Source organism: Schistocerca gregaria, chromosome 10 (assembly GCF_023897955.1).
Source record: "Schistocerca gregaria isolate iqSchGreg1 chromosome 10, iqSchGreg1.2, whole genome shotgun sequence".
Classification (NCBI taxonomy): domain Eukaryota; kingdom Metazoa; phylum Arthropoda; class Insecta; order Orthoptera; family Acrididae; genus Schistocerca; species Schistocerca gregaria.
This window is the reverse complement of record NC_064929.1, coordinates 222,578,934-222,596,602: the sequence shown is the minus strand read 5'-3', so window position 1 is coordinate 222,596,602 and position 17,669 is coordinate 222,578,934. Positions and strand designations below refer to the sequence as shown.

The 17,669-nt window shown below is 43.3% G+C and overlaps 1 protein-coding gene across 4 annotated transcripts in view; it reads right to left on the bottom strand.

Moving 5' to 3' along the window:
• The window catches only part of LOC126293555 (plectin-like), a 210,774-nt gene that overhangs the window by 157,212 nt on the left and 35,893 nt on the right, over positions 1 to 17,669 (bottom strand). For 2 of the 4 annotated variants that reach the window (XM_049986828.1, XM_049986830.1), the window contains exon 4: positions 6,050 to 6,196. The exons of 1 other annotated variant lie outside the window; for it this stretch is intronic. In XM_049986828.1, coding sequence (XP_049842785.1) covers positions 6,050 to 6,196 — 147 coding nt within the window. The remainder of the gene's footprint in view (positions 1 to 6,049; positions 6,197 to 17,669) is intronic. One more of the 4 variants, XM_049986829.1, reaches the window with a different exon arrangement.

The following is a 17,669-nucleotide window of genomic DNA, read 5'->3' as shown; positions in this document are numbered from 1 at the left end:
TGTGTATAAGTTGGAAAGTATAAAGTGAAATATTAAGCAAAACTTCAGAAAATGACAGTTTTTCCACAAAGGACTGTCAGTTTATAATAGGTCGTGGTAAAGTAACAAAGTAGTATTGACATCACTTAATAGGAAGTATCTATGTAACACACAAAGCCAGAGAACATGTAAAGTCCTAAATTACAGCCCTTAAAACACTTAACGGATGTAAATTTCTCTTTTGTTTTACTTAATCAATTTAAACACCGTGTGTCTATATATGTTACACATTTCGGCACCACTAACTACAGAGAAAGAAGCTTAAAATTCTGGTCTGATGTAAGAGACAGCCTTATGGCCCTAATCACATCAGGTTACACAAATAAATAAAACCTCCATCCAAGTACTTGTACCGAAAACACTCCATTAAAAAGAATAACAAATAGAAAAACAGGGTTATTACAGGTGGATGGGAAAAAAATATACAGTAGAGTGGAAGTGTCTCAGAGTGCTTGTGGTAAACTACATAGTGTTTTTAAAACATCCCTTCCCTAGCAGTTCGTACACCGTTCATACTTCTCAGTGGAGCAGGGGCAGTACCACTCAATGTACGAATACTTTGACCCACTTGCCTGACAGGAGGAGGAGGACTGATACACTCCGTCTTTTCATCTACTACATTCAGATTCTCGCTCCTGAAATTCCTAATAAAGGCCACGGCACAGTTTCTTTCCGCTCGACCGGAAAGCTGAAAACAATCGACATAATCTTCTCTGTGCAGCACACAACTCTGAGTTACCTTCCAAAATGGTTAACAAACTGGAATTCTCAATTAATTCTATCCAGTGCAAACACATTTACTACATTAATTTTTATTGCTAATGGCGCAGAAAAAATCTGACAGAATAAAATTATTTCAACTAAAACTGTTCAATTAGATTGCAAGGGTACAGATACGGAGCCTATACTCGAATGATCCAATCTGCGCTTACACAACTCCACTTCAGGGCAGCGGAATCAGTGACAGGGTGCCTCTCAATTCTGGAAGGCGGGGATCGGTGCCCGAGGACCGCGTTGCGAGTAGGTCTAGACGGAGCGTACCCGTGGGGCCGATCCCGAGTACTCGCACTGCCCACATTAGCGCGTGAAAGTAAAGTATTTAGTAGAAAATTATAGAAAGTTGCACCAGAGTCGTCACACGAGTAAGACACGTACGTGTCTGAGCAAACTGAGACTTCTGAAGCTCAGGACGAACTCCGAGTCGGAGGAATCGATACGTAACAAAAAGCGAGGAATCGGCAACAGTAAACTCGCGTAAGCTTGTGATAAATGAGTGACTGCAACTGTAGTGCGAGTACTGTCAGACCGAGTAGGAACGTTATACTCCCATTTAAAGTGGAATAAATTATCCGTGCAGTACAAACGTGTGCACATAGTGCAACCTGTTCGTTACTATTGGAATATTTTGGAAGCCGACAAATTGCAGGACAGTGCGGGAGGCTAGTACGGCACGCACTACGGACTCGCAGCCACAATTTTAGTTATCGGCACACGTGCCGTGGGAGTAAGTTCGCCCTCCAATCCCATTTTGGGCTCACCCTACCCTACCGGAGTACTTTACAGGGATGGGAAAGGTGACCCACCGATAAACCGAACTGGAGGCCACCGCCAAACTGCAGCCGGCCGGCGGCAGGACACACTGCCGTTCGGGACGTGCTCCATTTCGCTCGCTACCTCACGACCCGAGCCGTCCGAATACTAGCTCCTCGACATCACTTTCTTCTAATTACGTAAACGGGAGTCGAAGTTGCGACACGTCTGTCGCTCCCGCAACCCTCCGGGCACCCGCCTCCGCTCACTCGTCCCTCCCCCACGGCCTCCCTTCCCGATCCGAGCGCTCCGGGTCACCGTCACAGTCGACAGGGACCGCTCCGCCCCCACGTCCCGTGCGCTCGCTGCCTCTCCCTCCGGGATGTCGGCCACACTTTCCCCACCCTACCTCCCACTGCTCGCGCCCTTCCTCCCCTCGCCCACTCGCTCCGACACGACCCCGCCCTAGCTTCGAAAAGTATTCGTCGGAAAGCTACAAAAGTTCTCTCTGTAATTTGTGCGTCTTTCATAAACTCGACACCTCTACTATTCGATCGGTTATTATTTTTAATCCTTTGACTATGTAACTGAGAAAGATATAGGTTCTATTTTTCTGGGATATTATTTGTTATATCTTAATCACACCAGTTCATCAAACAACCTGTTGCCCAATTTTTAAACTTCCCACATTCCCTTATCTAGTGGTCACCTGTAACTTTATGCTCACACCACCTGCAACTTTATGCTCACAGATCGAGTCTCAGACGTACACAATCTTCCAGGGTCGATAACAGAGCTATACTGCCGTAACTCGGCTTCGACGATAATTGCATTCTTGTCGTAAAATCTTTTTATCGTACTACAGCCAAGTAAAGTTTTAAGATCCTTCGCAATTGCTCCTCGTTCGAGCCCATTTGGTAATTTAATTTCTCAACCCATTTCCACGGTCTGTTTTCGTATATTACGGTTAGACAGTCCGTCAGTTTCACATTCCGCAGACCATTTTTGAGATAAAAAGTAATGACGTGGAACGAATCAATTTAAAGTCACATTGCAAATTAATTTGTACATATGGCTACATTCTGAAAATTATAAGTTTCTTTTAATAGATATACAAATGTGATTATGTGAGTTAGTAATTCCTACCTACCACCTTTCAGACATTACAATAATAGAAATTCTTCTACGGAGTAGAAGGAGTTGTCAAGGAGAAACTTTTTCAAATTGTTTTCAAATTTTGCTTCACTGTGTCGGCTACACGATCAAAAAATTTTTGTTGCAGCACTGTGCACCCTTTTTGTGCCAAAGACAACTTTAACACAGAGTAAATGAACATCATTCTACTTCTGGTACTGCAGTTACGTACATCACTGTTCCTCTTGAACTGTAGTGAATTATTTACAACAAACTACATGAGGGAATAAATGTACTGTGAAGCAGCAGTCAGAGTGCTCAACTCCTTACAAATATGTTTACAAGTTGGTCAGGGTTGAGCACCACACAGTGTTAAGAACAGTGCGGGAAAAGATACGTTGCCACGTCAAGTTGTAGACAGGCGCAGTTAAAATACTCTCACACGTAAGCTCACAGCACAGCCTACATAGGGAAATGAAATAGCAACACACGAGCGAGCACAGCCCACGCACACACGATGCTCGCACCAAATTGTGCTGCGTGCAGCTTCGTGTGTCTTCTTTATGGTAAGTAGCGACATATTTGTCCTACATTGTTTGTGTTCCAATCTGGTATGTATAAAAAACAATGGAAAATCCGGGATGGAAAAAAAGTTCATCTAGTCTTCCCAATTCACGTACGAAAATTATGAGGCCTATTATCTCCTCTACTATGCTGGCACACACAAACTCTGTTCACGAAATTCACCGTTACTGCACGACAAGCTCGCACGTCAATTTTGCTGACGACAGGTCGAATATCCTCTTTCGAGTCACAGACGTTTTGTGGTGTATCGGAATATACCGTCGACTCGAGACGACCCCGAAGAAAAAAGTCACGGGTAGTTACGTCGCATGACCTCGGCGGCTGCCGTGCGAAATGAGGCGATCCGAAAAACGCTCGTGGAACGACCGAATTATATTGCGAGGAGTACGGCAGGTGGCGCTGTGCTGCCATAACTACGACTCTTTGGTGTCCGTTCCGTCCGAGCGAGGCCACAAAAACTTTCTCACTGTCGTACAGTATTGGTCTCTGCCGACAGTCGGAGCTCATCCTGCCTCACCTTCAAAATAATACAGGCCGATGACAAACCCGACCGAAAGCCGGACCAAATTTGTACTCATCGTGGACGCGTTTCCCTTTCTCGGATGTACGAACATTTTCTGACACCCAGATACGGCAGTTCTGCTCACTCAAAAACCAATAAGCCGACGTGTACTCCGTCGACGGAGACGAATTTGTCTGCGAATCTGTCGTCGTCCTGTCATCCTCTCAAAACCCGGTCGACGAACTGTCGTCTCTTCCGGTATTCCGTCACTTTTGGTTGGCGCACTGAGTGAATTTTGTGGGGCCGGTAATGGAGATCGTACTAGAGAATTCTCTGTACTGGAGAACAGCTTAAGCCCAATCGTTCAGAACGGTGACAAATTACCTTTATCGGGTTAAAGGCCACACTGTCATGAACGATCGTGACGTTTCGCTCATTTCGGCCACGACGGTGACACCTAGGACTTTGAAGGTTTGCTGTCAAACCCGTTTCGAGGAAGGTCTGTGAAGTGTCGATTCGCTCGGTGCCTCATTACTCCACAAACTGCCAGAAGTCGCCTGACAGTCACTGCATCGTGTTTCTGTTCTGATGAAATATTTTAACGACTGGCACACAGAGCACACAAGTGAATTGCTCCACAGACACCGAATGTGAGAAATTTGATTTCTGAAACAATGTTGTCACTTTGACAACAATGCCATCCACAAATTCCTAACGGTACACATATTTTCTTCCTATTGGGATCAAGTCTAAACTGACCATCATCTTTTTTCTCGGGTTAGCAGCTTTCTCCATTGCCTAATATTGTTATCAAAAAAAAAATTTTAAAGACATAGAGGAAATCGTGAATTGCAGTTTTCACATTGTGTTTCTCAAGAGTTTTTGTGGTATAAGGTTCCTAGACATTTCAGTTGCTCAGAACTCTGTGTATCGAGACACACATTCTCACAAAACTGAGAACTGTGGCTCTGTATTTCTGAGCAGGAACAACCACTCCTCGACCCGGCGCAGAACTCGTCGATCTCCGTATCGAGATGACCGTCAGTTCATTACAGAAATGCTTTTAAATGGGATCTCACTCAAAATGCGCAATAGCGATACGTCCCAGTAGCTGTAGACATTTTTCTTATCTCTTCTTTTGCGTAGGGGACAGACCACTGCTGACTGCTGCTCCGACGGAGCTTTATCGACTCAAACAATTCAATTGTAGCAATGATAAGTGTATTAAACTGGCAGATATAAACTGTGTGCAGAAGTAGTTTTCCATTCTGGGACCTCACCTTTCAGTGGCCTTACCGACTGAGCTATGAAACGGAACTGCAGATAGCGGAGAAGTAAACACGGTGTGGGATGTGTATAAGATATTTGCAGATTTATAAAAGTTGAAAGTTTATGTCAAAAGTTATACCAAGTTTCGTGGCCACAACAATGACGTGAACTGCAAGAATTTAACTAACGAGTCTCCACCAGCTGAAATGCAACCATCTCAACAAACTGATTGAAATGAAAAATGCAGAACTGTTCACTAATTTTGAGATGAAATAATGTTACTAAAATGTTCATGAAATTTAGATAACTCAGAGATCCTCATTCTCGAAGTGTAGCTTTGCTGCAAATACTGCCGAGCTCTTCTGCCGTGCTGCTGCACACGCAAAACTATTCGTGTAATATACAAAATAATGTGTCTTTTACTTGTGCCCGTTCGCAACTTAACGTGTCTCCCTTACGGTAAGTAGTGACCTACGACCTATGTTTTCCTACACTGTCATTTATACCAAATTACTTGTCTCAACTTACTCTACACCACTACAATACTCGGTAAACAGTTATCATTTCTACGCTCTAGATAAATGTCAAAGTGTGAAAGTGAAGTACCTTTGACTATAGGAGTAGTGAGCTGTAAAGACAATCGGTCTTGTCGAACAAATATTTGAGAATACTAGAAGTGACTAGACAACTGAAGTGGAAGTTCGGTTGTAGACAAGACAATTGGTGATCTACAAATCATTGGCAATCGGAAGTCAGTTCTTCATTAAAGTAAGTGCCTTAATACTAATGTAAATTCTATCAAAATTAGGCTTCAATATAACAATAAAATCTTTATTCAAAACTGTACTTGTGGTTATTCGAAACATAAAAATTGCATTTAGTAAAAAAAATTGTATACGAGACATCATATACTTAAAATACACGTAGCGAGGGAGTTCACAACCAGAAAGTTTTGCCACTCAGACAGCAGTGAGGGAAGTTTTTACGCACACACACCCGCCTGCCGGTAGAGTTCGTTCGGGTCGGAGACAGCGGCGGTTGCGGGCGCAGGTGTCACGGAGCCGGCGTCGGCGGCCCGGGCCGACAGCCTCGGCCACCTCCCTGGCGAGCTCTCCGGGCTCCCGCGGTGCAGCTCACCTGCGCAGACAGAAGCTCTACTTTACCTCCGACAGCCCGCCACTCTGTTTACTGATACTTAATTAGCCGCTCGCCAGTCACCGTCGTGGCCCATTTAACTGAAAACTTATCACTCCAGTGTGTTGTCGGATACGAACTGAGACGACACCGTCGCAGGAAGGAGAGCGAATACGAGAATTTGCAATTACAAATGAGGATATGCGGCACTGTCGCTCTGCTGACAACTGTCGGGCGTGACAATTATTATGAAACGATACGACAAATGGGTGGGTTAGCAGTAAATGTTGTTATTTTTACATATAAATTTATATACAGGGCGTAGCAGAAAAATATACTGTTTTATTTAGTCTCCAAAACTGGAACGACATTATTTGCATCAGAGCATTTGTAATACATATCAGGTGGGTACACCATTCGCCGAGGTGGAATGGCACGGAGGTCCCCAACGTGCAGCTGTCGCAAATGTCCATCACAAATACGGTGACTGTGTGGCTGCCATCGGACGGGAATACCGTCGTCATTTCTACCTCGGACGGAACGGTCCCGTACTGTCGGCAACTGTAGTAACCGACAATCTGAAGTGTCCCGCGAGACGATCGTGGCTGTGGCAGTAATGGGAATGTCTGGTCACGATGCGGACAGAATTTTATGGAACGATTTAATGTTGCAACTGAACGAGGTACGGGATGTGCGACTGTTAAATGAAAGTGATTACGAAAAGTGAACAATTGTCTGTCGAACTGGTTGACTAAAATTGAATCGGTTATTTTGAAAAGGGCACAAGTCACATTTTTTGCTATACTGAGTTATGCTCGGATTCGTTATCTGTAGACATAGATTTGTCATTTTGCGTGAAAACAGCGTCGGTCCGATACGTAACGTAGGCAGGGGAAAGCAATGAGTTTCTCAAATGTTCTTAAAAGGGCATTAGTCCTGGACCCGTGCCCCTTTCGAAACAACGACATTGCTGCTATCTGGTGACCATTTTAGTAAACTCTTCGAGCAGCTGGTTAAGTGTAGTTTTATAGTTGATTTGCATGCAGACACGGACAGTGATACTAATGAATCATCTCAAAAATGCAAAAATTGACAACGAATCCCGGAAGTATGTCAATAGAATAAGATTAAAAAGTGTAAAGTAAAGGGAAATGAACACGTCAGCTATTCTGGGAAAGTCACTGCAGCCAGATCTACAGGACCCGACTGAAGGTAAGTTTCTAACCTAACTATTATGTAGGTTACATAATACAAAATAAGCTTTCAACATAATGATCAGCAGAACAATAAAAATCACATTTTCACATGGCATTCATTCACTTCATCTTCACTAATTAAAACCTATAAAATAAATATATCAAAATTTTAATATAGGCTGATTCTATTTACTGGGATCGATCAATGAATTTTGCTGTAATTATTAATCTTCAAGCACATAACATAAATAAAGTCTCACATGTATTAAAGCGCAAATAAATTAAAAACATACAGTACAAAATTTATATTTCCACAGATTTATGATGGTAACAATTACAAAATACTAAAGCCAAAACTAGTAGCTTTTGTTTGATTTCAGATGCAGTACGAAGCGTTTTGTAAAATTCAGTAACCTGGACAAGATAACAATTTTGAAAAATTTTCACGAATTTGAAACTAAAACAGAATAACATATTTTCCTATGAGGCCAGCTGACTTTATATGACGTTCATCACCGAATGCCACTGAAGGATACACCGAAGGCCAGACTCCACAATGTTTTGTACAGCATTACTCTTGCAGGTAACAGACATTCTATTTGCAAAAAAGCGTTCGTCAGTTTGTATTGAGTATCTGAAAACAGAGTGACAAGACTTGTTAACTTGCTGGATGTAGGGGAATTTCCAGAAGAAAATTGAGGAAAATCAGAAAACTATAGAAACAAAGCTGTAGCTGGAGCAGTTTGTGTAAAACTAAATGAGCATATTTCCTCTTTCCCAGGAAATGAAACACATCATGCAAATAAAAATATCAAGTATTTGAAAGCTGAGCTAACTAAAAATCATGCATGCACTCTTTTGCAAAAAGTATCCAGACAATGAAGGTACTTATTCATTTTATTTGAAGTATTACAAGGACTCGTGGCATTGCGGTAGCGTTATTACTTCCCGCACACGGGGTCCCGGGTTCGATTCCCAGCGGAGGTCAGGGATTTTCTCTGCCTCCAGATGACTGGGTGTAGTCAAAAACTTAAAAGTAATTTTCTAAATGATAACACTAAGTGTGTTGGCAGCCGCACAGCTGTTGGTACATAAGTGTGGATCACAAAAGTTCTACAACAAAATAAAGGAAGTAACGGCAAATTCTGGCGAACGAGATTACATCGCACGTATTTGTTTTGATTACATGCAGAATTTCCCCTTGCTGTACATTCCAATGCAAGAGCTATTTTACACGAGACAACTATGGATGTACTTGTTTTGCATCCATGATGTGAAAAGGGAACCTCAGTACATCATTTATATTGTGAGGGCTTGGGCAGAAAAGGACCAAATGAAGTGTTCTCACTTCTTAATCATTGCATATATAATAACATAACTGACAGAGCCAAGGAGTTTCATTTATTTTTCAGATTTATTTTTCAGACCACACAGTCACACGTTATATGACGAGTCTGGTTGCAACAGGAAGATTCGACAAAACTGTACAATATTATTCTACACGGGGGCACTCTTTCTTCCCTTGTTACTGTAATTTCAGTGTAATTAAAATATATATAAAGCAGAGTGATCGTATGTACTCGCCTACAGAGTATGCAATGAAAGTATGTGAATCAAGTTCAAAATGTAAATTTACCAGCGTACTGCAAGAAAAATTGTTCAGTACTGATTATAAAGGTTGGTAGGCAAAATTTTACAAAAAGACAATCAAGTTGACTGCATCTTTGGGAAACAGGGTGTCAAAAAATGACATAATTGATTTTGATATATCAAAGTATTTCACGTTCCAGTGTGCAAAATATAGTCTTGGTGTGTTAAAAGTTTATGAACGTATTGATGGGTTAAAAGTACACCACTTTACTCTGGCTAAGGCAGGAAACATTTGCTTACCAACAGAGGAGGCTTACCATAACAAGTGCCCAATCAACCATAAGAAAGTTGAAGGTATTAAAAAGTTGGTAAAGTACATTCCTCAGAAGCATCTCCCCTTTTATGAAGAAATATGTGAATGGCGACAAGATGAAGAACTTAACAATGACTGAATATAAAAATACAACCTTAAAATGCACATATTTTATTACTTTTTATTGATAATCCAAATAAGTAATGATTTTTGATACAATGTTAATTTACTCAAATTCAACATTAAATAAAAAGACATTTTCTTGGAAAATGCTATTATTCAAATTATTCCTCTGTTTTTGAAAAGGGCATAAGTCCATTTACTTTAAACCTTTTTTTGTGAAAACAAAAAAGATAATCTCTTGAATTTAGGTTCACAATAGATGTTAAATATATACATTAATGAAAAATTCTTTAAAAAATATAAATCAAAAAATTAAAAAAAAGTTTTAATTTATTTCCCAAAAATTGCTTCTTGTGGACTACTGCCCTTTTCAAAACCACTGATTCAATTAAGGACAACGAAGGCTCCTTAAATTTGCTGTGGACGAGTGACGAGGCTCATTTTCATCTCAACAGTTATGTCGACAAGCGAAACTGCCATTCCTGGTGCAAAGGAAATCCTCCTGAACTTCGTCGATGGCCCTTACAAGGCCAGAAAGTCACAGTGTGGTGTTACGTCTCTTCAACGCGCACAATCGGCCCTTCCTTTTTAACAGTAATATCTCAGCGGTATGCTTCCACGGTCGACTCATTTCTCGCACCTGATCTTTAACACTTACTGGTTACATAATGTTGTGGAGGTACATTAAAATTGTAGACATAAAGCAACAATGAAAAATAAAATTCACCTTCATAATAGTAAAACTGTACAAAGCACACTGATCATCATTAGTCCCTCACAAATGTAACTAGTAAAATGTCTCTTCGGTTAAGGAGAGTTCCAGAAGTGAGGTGGCACTACTCAAATGCATGTGGTGTGTGTGTGTGTGTGTGTGTGTGTGTGTGTGTGTGTGGGCGCGCGCGCAAGAGTGAGCGAAATAATAACACTAAAATAGCTTAAAACAATTCATATATTAAAACTATAACCTTGAATCAAGGGATTTAGTGACCTTATGATAATGCAAAGACCCAACAAAGAGCATTTTGCTAGGTTTTCACCCAAAACTTTTCTTTAAATAACGATGAATTACAGAAACCATTGTAAAATATCTTAAAGTATGTTATTTGTGAGAAAGCAAGAGGGAGGAGGAAGGAATACTTAGGTACAGATGGGAAGGGGTGGGGGTAGAGTAAGTAAAATATTAGGGATAATTGTAGTAAAAATACAAAAAAAAGTGTCAGTAAGAAATGGAGAATTACATAATGTGTGGTCTGTAGTAAAGACCACTGGGTTATTTTATATACAGTAAGAATAAGTAAATATCTATAAATTGAAGCATTTACATTACTGATGTGTTACTGGAGGTGGTAGTAGTACCAAACAAGTAGGTAGAAAGGAAAATGACATTTCCATTATCATCTGTACGACTAAAAGCCCAATTCCTAAATGTCAAAAATTAGGCCCTGAAACTACCAAGAAATCTGTGTTTTTAAGTTGCACCTGTTCATTTAAAATACAACCATCTTTATAGATGAAATGCTTAAAAAATTCCACTTCTTACATAAATCTACTCTGCAGCCTTTAACTTCCTTATGCAAGAACTCAAAAGTCTTCTAGTTTCCGCAGTGCACATCGGAGCAGAAGCGAGTGTTCGGCAAAAGTAGAATTGTACACACTTCCACCTTCTTCAACTAGGAGATGCGGGGAAAATAGGACGAATATTGAGGAAACGCCGAGCGTGGACTGTCTTTAGTCCACCCGATAGAACACAACCGTTATTAGGAAGTATTAAAGACAATCACGGTTTGCAGAAGACCAGCATATACCAGATTCCGTGTCAGACTTATATTGGACAGACAGTAAGCACCGTCGAAGATCGTTGCCGAGAACACCAGAGGCACACTCGACTTAGGTGCCCCGACAAGTCGGCGGTCACAGAGCACTGTTCATCCGAAAGTCGGTAAACGGACTACCGAAATACTGGGGTCTCGGCACAGACATCTAAATACTGGGACAGCACCGTCAAGTGGGCTATCGAATTTCTTACCAGGGACGGACACGTCAACCGAGACTGCGGCTGTGACGTCAGCAAGGCACGGGAACTGGCACCGAGTCTAATTAAAAAGACACTCGGCAAATAAAACAAACGGGCAACACTTGGGGAAGATACGTACAAGTGAACTGAGGTTTTCTCTGAAGTTTTCGTTCACATCACGAGACGATGTCTGGTGAGCAATAGAAGGATCAAATAATCATTTTATGCCCACCGTCAATACTGTGTCTTGCCCAACCAATATAACATGTAACTTTAGTTTCTACCTCAGTGGATTTACGTTTCTTGTCTACTGCGACAAATACACCATTTCCATTTGCCTATCATTTCAATATAAACTAAAATTCTTCCCAAAAATCTCACTGTTATCAACCTCAGGTTTCAACCAGCTTCCCGTACCTAGTATTATGTGAACTTCATTGCTTTTCACTAGTGCTTCAAACTCTGGCACTCTGTTGTGAATGATTCGGCAGTTTGCCCTTAGGAAATCAATACTATTACCTGTGGGAGGCTTTTCTTTCCACCATACACTGATGCTTCTGGGTTTCCTAAAGCTGTTATTATGCAGATCGGACGGAGAGTCGCCTAATCTAAAACACCCTCGTGTGCATCCCACACACGCAGATGGCTATCCGAATAGCAGCCTCTGGTGCGTAGTGCACACGTGACCTATTTAAGGGAACCCTACAGTTCTCGACCAAATGGGCAAGTCCGAGAAGTCACAGCCTAGCACGTCACACAATCGACTCGGAACCGAAGGGATACAATCAGCTCTGGGGACAATGTTGCAAATAAATGCGGGGTGGGATATAAACAAAAACTGAGTATGTATAGTAAAGTAGCTTAAAATTGAATCTAACAGTAAAAATATATCCCCATAAAAATTATATAAAATATATGTTGTAATATACAAGGCCCGTTCAAAAAATTCCGGAATAATAAATAATTTTGTGCCAATTATACGTCAGAGTGAAATGCGTATGGCATCCCTGCACACGCCTGTGTTAAATGTGTAACTGCCAGGGTTTCACTGTCTCACGTCTGTTAGTTATTGTATGGTGCCGTATTGAGTAAAGCGTCACGTCGCACAGATCGCGAATTTCAAAATGCCAGAGTTAGAGGAGCGAAGTGTCTGCTTTAAATTTTGCGTGAAACTCGAGAAAGTTTTTACAGTGATACACCGAATGACTTAGGAAGCCTACAGTTAAAGTGCTTAAGCCATACTCAGTGTTACAAATGGCTCACAAGGTTTAACAATGGCCAGACGGAAGTTAAAGGTGACTCTCGTTAGCCCTTCGACGTCTACCGACAGTGCTCGTATCGGGAATATGGAAAAAACTGTTGTGAAATCCCAACACAGCATCTCGGAACGGATCGAGTTGCCGCCGAGTCCATCCCACGGCTCACGAGTCGAGACCCGAAAGACATTCACCTTGTAAGCTCGGAACAGCTTTTGGATCATACAAATGAGAACAGACATTTCTTAAGAGAATCGTAACTAGTAACGAGAAGTGGGTCTACGGTTATAATGTCGAGACCGAAGTTCGATCTCTACAACGGGTCACGAAAGGTTCTCCGAGACTGAAAACAGCTCGTCAGGTCAAATGTCAAAGCCAAACTGACGAATTTATGCCACACAGACGAAGTGTTAATCGATCGTACTATCGAGACGTGCTGCAATGCCTGCCAAAAAACGTGAGAAGGAAATGGCCCAAAATGTGGCAAGATACTTCACAGTTCTCGCATCACGATAACACACCTGCACTTTCACCCCTGTTGGTGCGTGACTACTGCACAAAAAACGAACCACTGAATCGCTTCATCTTCTGTACTCCCCAGAAGGAGGCCCTGCGGACTCGTTTTATGTCCAAAGCAGAAAACCCCATCAAAAGGATGAAGATTTGCAACAGCAGACAAGGTAAAAGGAAATTCTCAGACGGCACTTTGCGCGATCCGTCGACAAGCGTATCGAGACTCCTCCCGGAAGTGGAAATGGCATCCGGAGTGGTGTATCTACTGCGGAGGAGAGTATTTCTAAGGAGACTTGCATAATAAGTACAAGGTAAGTGCAGAAAAATTTTGCGGACAAAGTTCCAGAATTTTTTGAACAGACCTCGTACATTACATGTGGCTTACGACGATCCACTCACTTTGCCAGTTAAGGCAAAATGCAAAACAGATAAGGACTCCCAAAAGCAGTGTGTAGTGTAATAGTGAGCCACTAATAGTGTAATACTGATACAATTTTTGTACGTGTCTAAGAGCCCGACTGCATCACCGAAAACGGTTGCAATTAAATAAAACTAATACGTGGAGTGTTATTGTTGCTACACGGTGACATAACAGCTGAAGTTCCCTTGAAGGATCCCAATAAAAACAGAACAGATACATAGCACAAGACCACAGGTGGACTAAATTTTATGCATTTCAGTTGTAAAGCCTGGAACCTTCTATGAAAACTAAGTAGAGAGCCACAAATTCCAGGAAGACACACACACTAGACTTATAAAAGTTTCAAAAGCAAAACTGGATAAGGCACATAAATGAGATGTGAAGAAGCAACAACATGGAGAGAGACAATGTTTGGAACCCCACTCTTAATACACACACAACTCTCAGATGTCTTATCTCATTTTATCTCTGAGGACTCTGAAGAGCAATAAAGTTCCTGGAGTCGGTGCAGCATATTTGGACCCCTGTTGATCACTGAATGAGACGGCTCATAGAATTCTCTGTAAAATATTTGCGAGCTTGAAAGCTAACCGAGATGGTTAAGAAACCTAAAGTACTTCAAAATAAATATGCAAAATGTGAATAACGTGGCTTCGGCTGTGGTAAGCGCAGATGTAGTATCTATTAGTGCCGTGTGAAAATTTATGCTGGACCAGGAGTCGAAATTGGATTTCCTGCTCAAGTCACTGATAGGCAGTACACCGGTACCTAACACAGCTCGAGCCAAGTTATTCACATTCGGCAAAATTATTTCAAAGTAATTTCGGTCGGACGTCTTTTGTCGACAGTGTACGTTTGTGCAAACAGGAATGCAAACAGAGTGAAGTAACGGCAGGCTCAAAATTGGACAAATGAGGAAGAGATTGGGGCATCTATCGACCTGCCTCCCTACTCTGCACGACACGTAAATTACTGTACAGGCTAATTCTCAATTGCATCCGAGAAGCCACTGATAAAATAATGCCATTCAAACAGGGGGTTTCAGAAATAATGGAGTTGTTGCAGTCAAGTGCTAAAATTTACCCGTCTACTGAAACTGTAATTGCAGCTTCTGAGGCCCCAAATGCAGGTCAGGACACACGGTAGAGGTAAGGACCGATGCTGAAGATTGTCAAAGCAATTCCACATCGGAAGCCAGCACGTTTACTTGACAATGTGTTCTCTGACTGACATATTTCAGTTTCAAATTTTTTTGTAACCTTCACGGGATACAGCAATCTTTTAAACTATGTAAAATCAGAACGAGATTTTCACTCTCCAGCAGTGTGTGCACTGATCAGTGAAAAAACAGTCTAGATCACGAACGGTTCAGCCTAATCTTACGCCATCTTCAGAACATCACCGTCAACTGAAGTTGACGATGTCCACAACTGTCAGTAGACCTCAGTCTCTGAAACTGTAGCAGTTTCAGCAACTGGGTCTGTTCTGGACATCGTCAGCTTCAGTTGATGGTGCTGTTCTGAAGATGGCCTAAGACTAGGCTCAAACGGGTCATTTTAATAAAATAACCGTTGCAGTCTAGACTGGAATTTCGTTGATTTTATATTTCAGTATTCTGTAATAGAAAAGCTGGCACATGGAACACCACGAACAAAAGGTTACTTCAAGTATTAGTCCTGGCTCCCATTCCGTTATAATTTGTTGTCCACAGGTGACACTAAAACTTCAGAATGCAGATGACGTGACACCAATATGTCAGAGTAAAGCTATCGAGTACACTCCCGAGTAACATCGCCACACTGAACGAGTACTTCTGAATACGAAGATCCTAGCCACGACTGTCATTTGGGAGCCACAGCGACACCGAGGTGGGCCCTCACGACACAGGAGGTAACCAGGTGTGAGCCACGTACGACCAATGCGGAGCTGACAGAGGACAACCGATTCTCTGCAAGAAGCCGCAGGGAAGGCTTCTGCGCATTCGCAGTCTCCTTAATGGCACGCAGTTTATTGTGCATACTGTTCCGCCCCTCCGTCTCCCAAAGCCAAAAACCTTGCGGCATAAGACAGAACGGAGCCAGCAGCCAAGGAATGCTGTAAAATACGGGCTCTGTGGACACAGGCATAGCCAACACCACCATCAGCCTTCAGGCCATCAGTGTTAACGACTTCAGAGCCCCGGAACACGTCAAGAATACAGAGGAAATGGCAGCGGAGAGTGGCAGGGTTAACGGAGTCCTCAGGGCCACGCAGAAGGTCCGGACGAAGCTTCGGCCGAGGTGCACGTGAATGGACCTCGAGTAGACTTGCGACTCTGCGGCTGAAAACTGCAAGCCGTGGGCCCATCACTGCGCCTCGTGGATGGCTCCCTGTAGGCACAGCTCAGCAACACCAGTACTACAGGAGCAATATGAAATGCAGAAGCAATCTGTGTACAGAGAAGGGAAGACCGACACCCCTACAGCTGCTACTAGGCTGTGAATGACTGCAACTAAAAATAGACAGAGACTCAATACGGAGCCCTGCGGTGCGCCGTTCTCCCGAATACGGGGGGAGGCACCTAATCGGACACGGAAAGTACAGGGCGACAGGAAGTTTTGGAGATCCCAGTCGTAGAATGTAGCGAGGGTACGATGTCGCCAGGTCGTGTCTTACACGATGGCAACCACGTGTTGGCATCTGGAAAAGGCTGTTCGTTGGCAGACTCTAGGGACACAAAATTATTAGTGGTAGATTGACCCTAGGGGAAGCTGCCCCAAAATGGAGCCAGTAGGCCACGTGACTCGAGGACCCAACCGGACCGCTGACATACCGTACGTTCCGGCAGCTTACCGAGAACATCGGAGAGACCGACGGGCCAATAGCTATCCACACTGAGCAGATTTTTACCAGGTTTTAGAACCGGAATGACGGTGCTCTCCCACCATTGCGACGGAAAAACGCCATCGCACCAGGTCCGGTCGAAGATGTCGAGGAGATATCGCTCTTAGTCAGACGAGAGACGGTTAATCGTCTAACTGCGGATTCGCCCCACCCCAGGAGCTGTCGGGGCACTGTGCCACAAGAGCGCTGCGGAGCTCACACTCTGTAAATGGGGCATTATAGGGTTCACTGTGGCGTGTATTAAAGGGGAGGACTTTCCTTTCCATCCGCCGTTTGAGGGTGTGAAAGGCCGGGGGGTAGTTCTCTGACAAAGAGGCTCGAGCACAGTGCTGGGCAATCGCATTTGCGTCGGTAGACAGCACACCGCTGATGTTAATGCCAGAGACACCTGTTGGAGTCTGGTACCCAAAAAGATGTCTGCTCTTCGTCCAGACTTGGGAAGGTGACATACGGCACCCAATAGTCGGCACATAATTCTACCGACATACTCGTTTCCAATGTTTTATAAGCAGGCAAAAGTGGGGACGGAGCCTCTTAAAGGCGATTAGGTGCTCTCGGGAAGTGTGCCACTTATGTCGCTGTAGACCTCGCCGACACACTTTAATCGAATCGGTGACTTTCGGTGACTGCCGAGGGAACGTCGTTTGCCGGAGGCACCGTACAGAACGAGGGATCACATTTTCCGTCGCAGAAATTATCGACGTAGTGACCCGCTCGATCACAACGTCGGTGGCACCACGTGGGGGAGATTCAGCAGTGACAGCAGAGGTGTAGGCTACTCAGTGTGCCTCGTTTATAAAACCCATCTGGGTAGGCGTCCGTGGGCAAGGTGCCGGGGAGCGACAGAAAAGTGGGAAAGTGATCACTACCACACAGGTCATCCTGTGCTCTCCAGTGGACAGATGGGAGAAGTCCCGGGCTGAAAACTGACAAATCAGCGGCCGCGTAACTACCACGAGCCACACCGAAATGTGTGGCGGCCCCAGTATTCGAGAGGCAGAGGTCGAGTCGGGACAGTAAATATTTCGACATCTCTGCCATGGCCAGTAAGCACGGTGCTACCCCACGAGGGGTTACGGTTGTTAAAATCTACCAAAAGTAGGAAAGCTTTAGAGGTCGATCAAACAGTGCAGACAATACATTCGGGGCTACTGCACCATCTGCAGG